Source organism: Protobothrops mucrosquamatus, unplaced genomic scaffold (assembly GCF_001527695.2).
Source record: "Protobothrops mucrosquamatus isolate PMUCROS unplaced genomic scaffold, P.Mucros_1.0 scaffold1406, whole genome shotgun sequence".
Lineage (NCBI taxonomy): Eukaryota > Metazoa > Chordata > Lepidosauria > Squamata > Viperidae > Protobothrops > Protobothrops mucrosquamatus.
Window position 1 is genome coordinate 107,717 of NW_015387591.1, and position 1,244 is coordinate 108,960.

A 1,244-nucleotide genomic window follows, 5' to 3' on the forward strand; every position below is an offset into this window, starting at 1 on the left:
AATAAATAAATAAATAAATAAATAAATAAGGCTTTCTAGTTTAGTACACTCTTCCCACGGGGCTCCTCAGATGCTTGTGGAAGTCCAATCTCACACAAGCCAGATATGTCAGGAAGATTGCCTTCCACTAACTTTCTCCTAGAAGCCACCTGCCTCCGATTCCATATAACTATCATAACTAGTAGCTCTTGGATAGCTGGATCAGTGCCTTCAAGAACCACCTTCTGTTCCTTTAAACGAGGGCCAATGTCTTCAGGTGAAGGAACATTCAGCTGTGTTTCTGCCGGGATGCAAAACCTTATGCCAGTGTTTCTCAACCTTGTCAATTTTAAGGCATGTGGACTTCAACTCCCAGAATTCCACAGCCAGCAATGCTGGCTGTGGAATTCTGGGAGTTGAAGTCCACATGCCTTAAAATTGTCAAGGTTGAGAAACACTGCCTTATGCAGACAGCAGAGAAAAAAATAGCGGGCTCTGTAATTGGACCCCAATTAAATAACCTCTGGAAAGGCAAAGCTAATGGCCAAACCAGCTCTTTCCTAGTAGTGGAAGAACGGGAGGGCGGGGATATCCCTTACCTCAGGGGTAGTCAACCTTGGCTCTTTTATGACTCGTGGACTTCAACTCCCAGAATTCCTGAGCCAGCTAAGCTGGCTCAGGAATTCTGGGAATTGAAGTCCATGAGTCATAAAACAGCCAAGGTTGACTACCCCTGCCCTTACCTCCTCCTTCTTGTTTGTCCAATGTCATAAAGATAATACCTGAAAGCGAATCTTGAGCACATCAAAAGGGCCGATCATTGCCCGAGTGACCAATCCGGAAGCGGATCCCGCCGCTGCTACTTTCACAGTCGAAAGGGAGCTATACTCGGAATCCGGATCATAGCCAACCATCCCTCCCTACAAGGCCTACGGACCTTGCTCTCCATCCACGCCCTCGGGGCACCAACACTGGAGGCAAAGAAAAAAAAAGGGGGGTGTCGGACTGAGAGCGGACGCCGAAGAGCTTTTTTGGAGGGGGAGGTGTCAAAGAACTCGGGGGTCTTTACAAAGAGAAAACAGAGCATCTGAGCATGTTTAAAGTTGCATTCCCCCCGAAGAGCCGCGCGCCGACTTCGCGTGGTCGTGACCGTGACCGAACACGTGTCCTCAATTAACCTGCCCAGCGGCTAACTTGTGGCTGCCTTCAAGCAGACGCTGCAGCACCCAGCCCAGGTTTCCGCCTTGTTTCCCCCGCCCCCGCCC

At 49.6% G+C, this 1,244-nt stretch overlaps 1 protein-coding gene across 1 annotated transcript in view; it reads right to left on the reverse strand.

Moving 5' to 3' along the window:
• The window catches only part of SLC25A19 (solute carrier family 25 member 19), a 10,085-nt gene extending 9,192 nt beyond the window's left edge, over positions 1 to 893 (reverse strand). Inside the window, exon 1 of the mRNA XM_015821826.1 lies at positions 762 to 893. Within this exon, the coding sequence (XP_015677312.1) occupies positions 762 to 893 (132 nt within the window). The remainder of the gene's footprint in view (positions 1 to 761) is intronic.
• Positions 894 to 1,244: the final 351 nt, after the last annotated feature.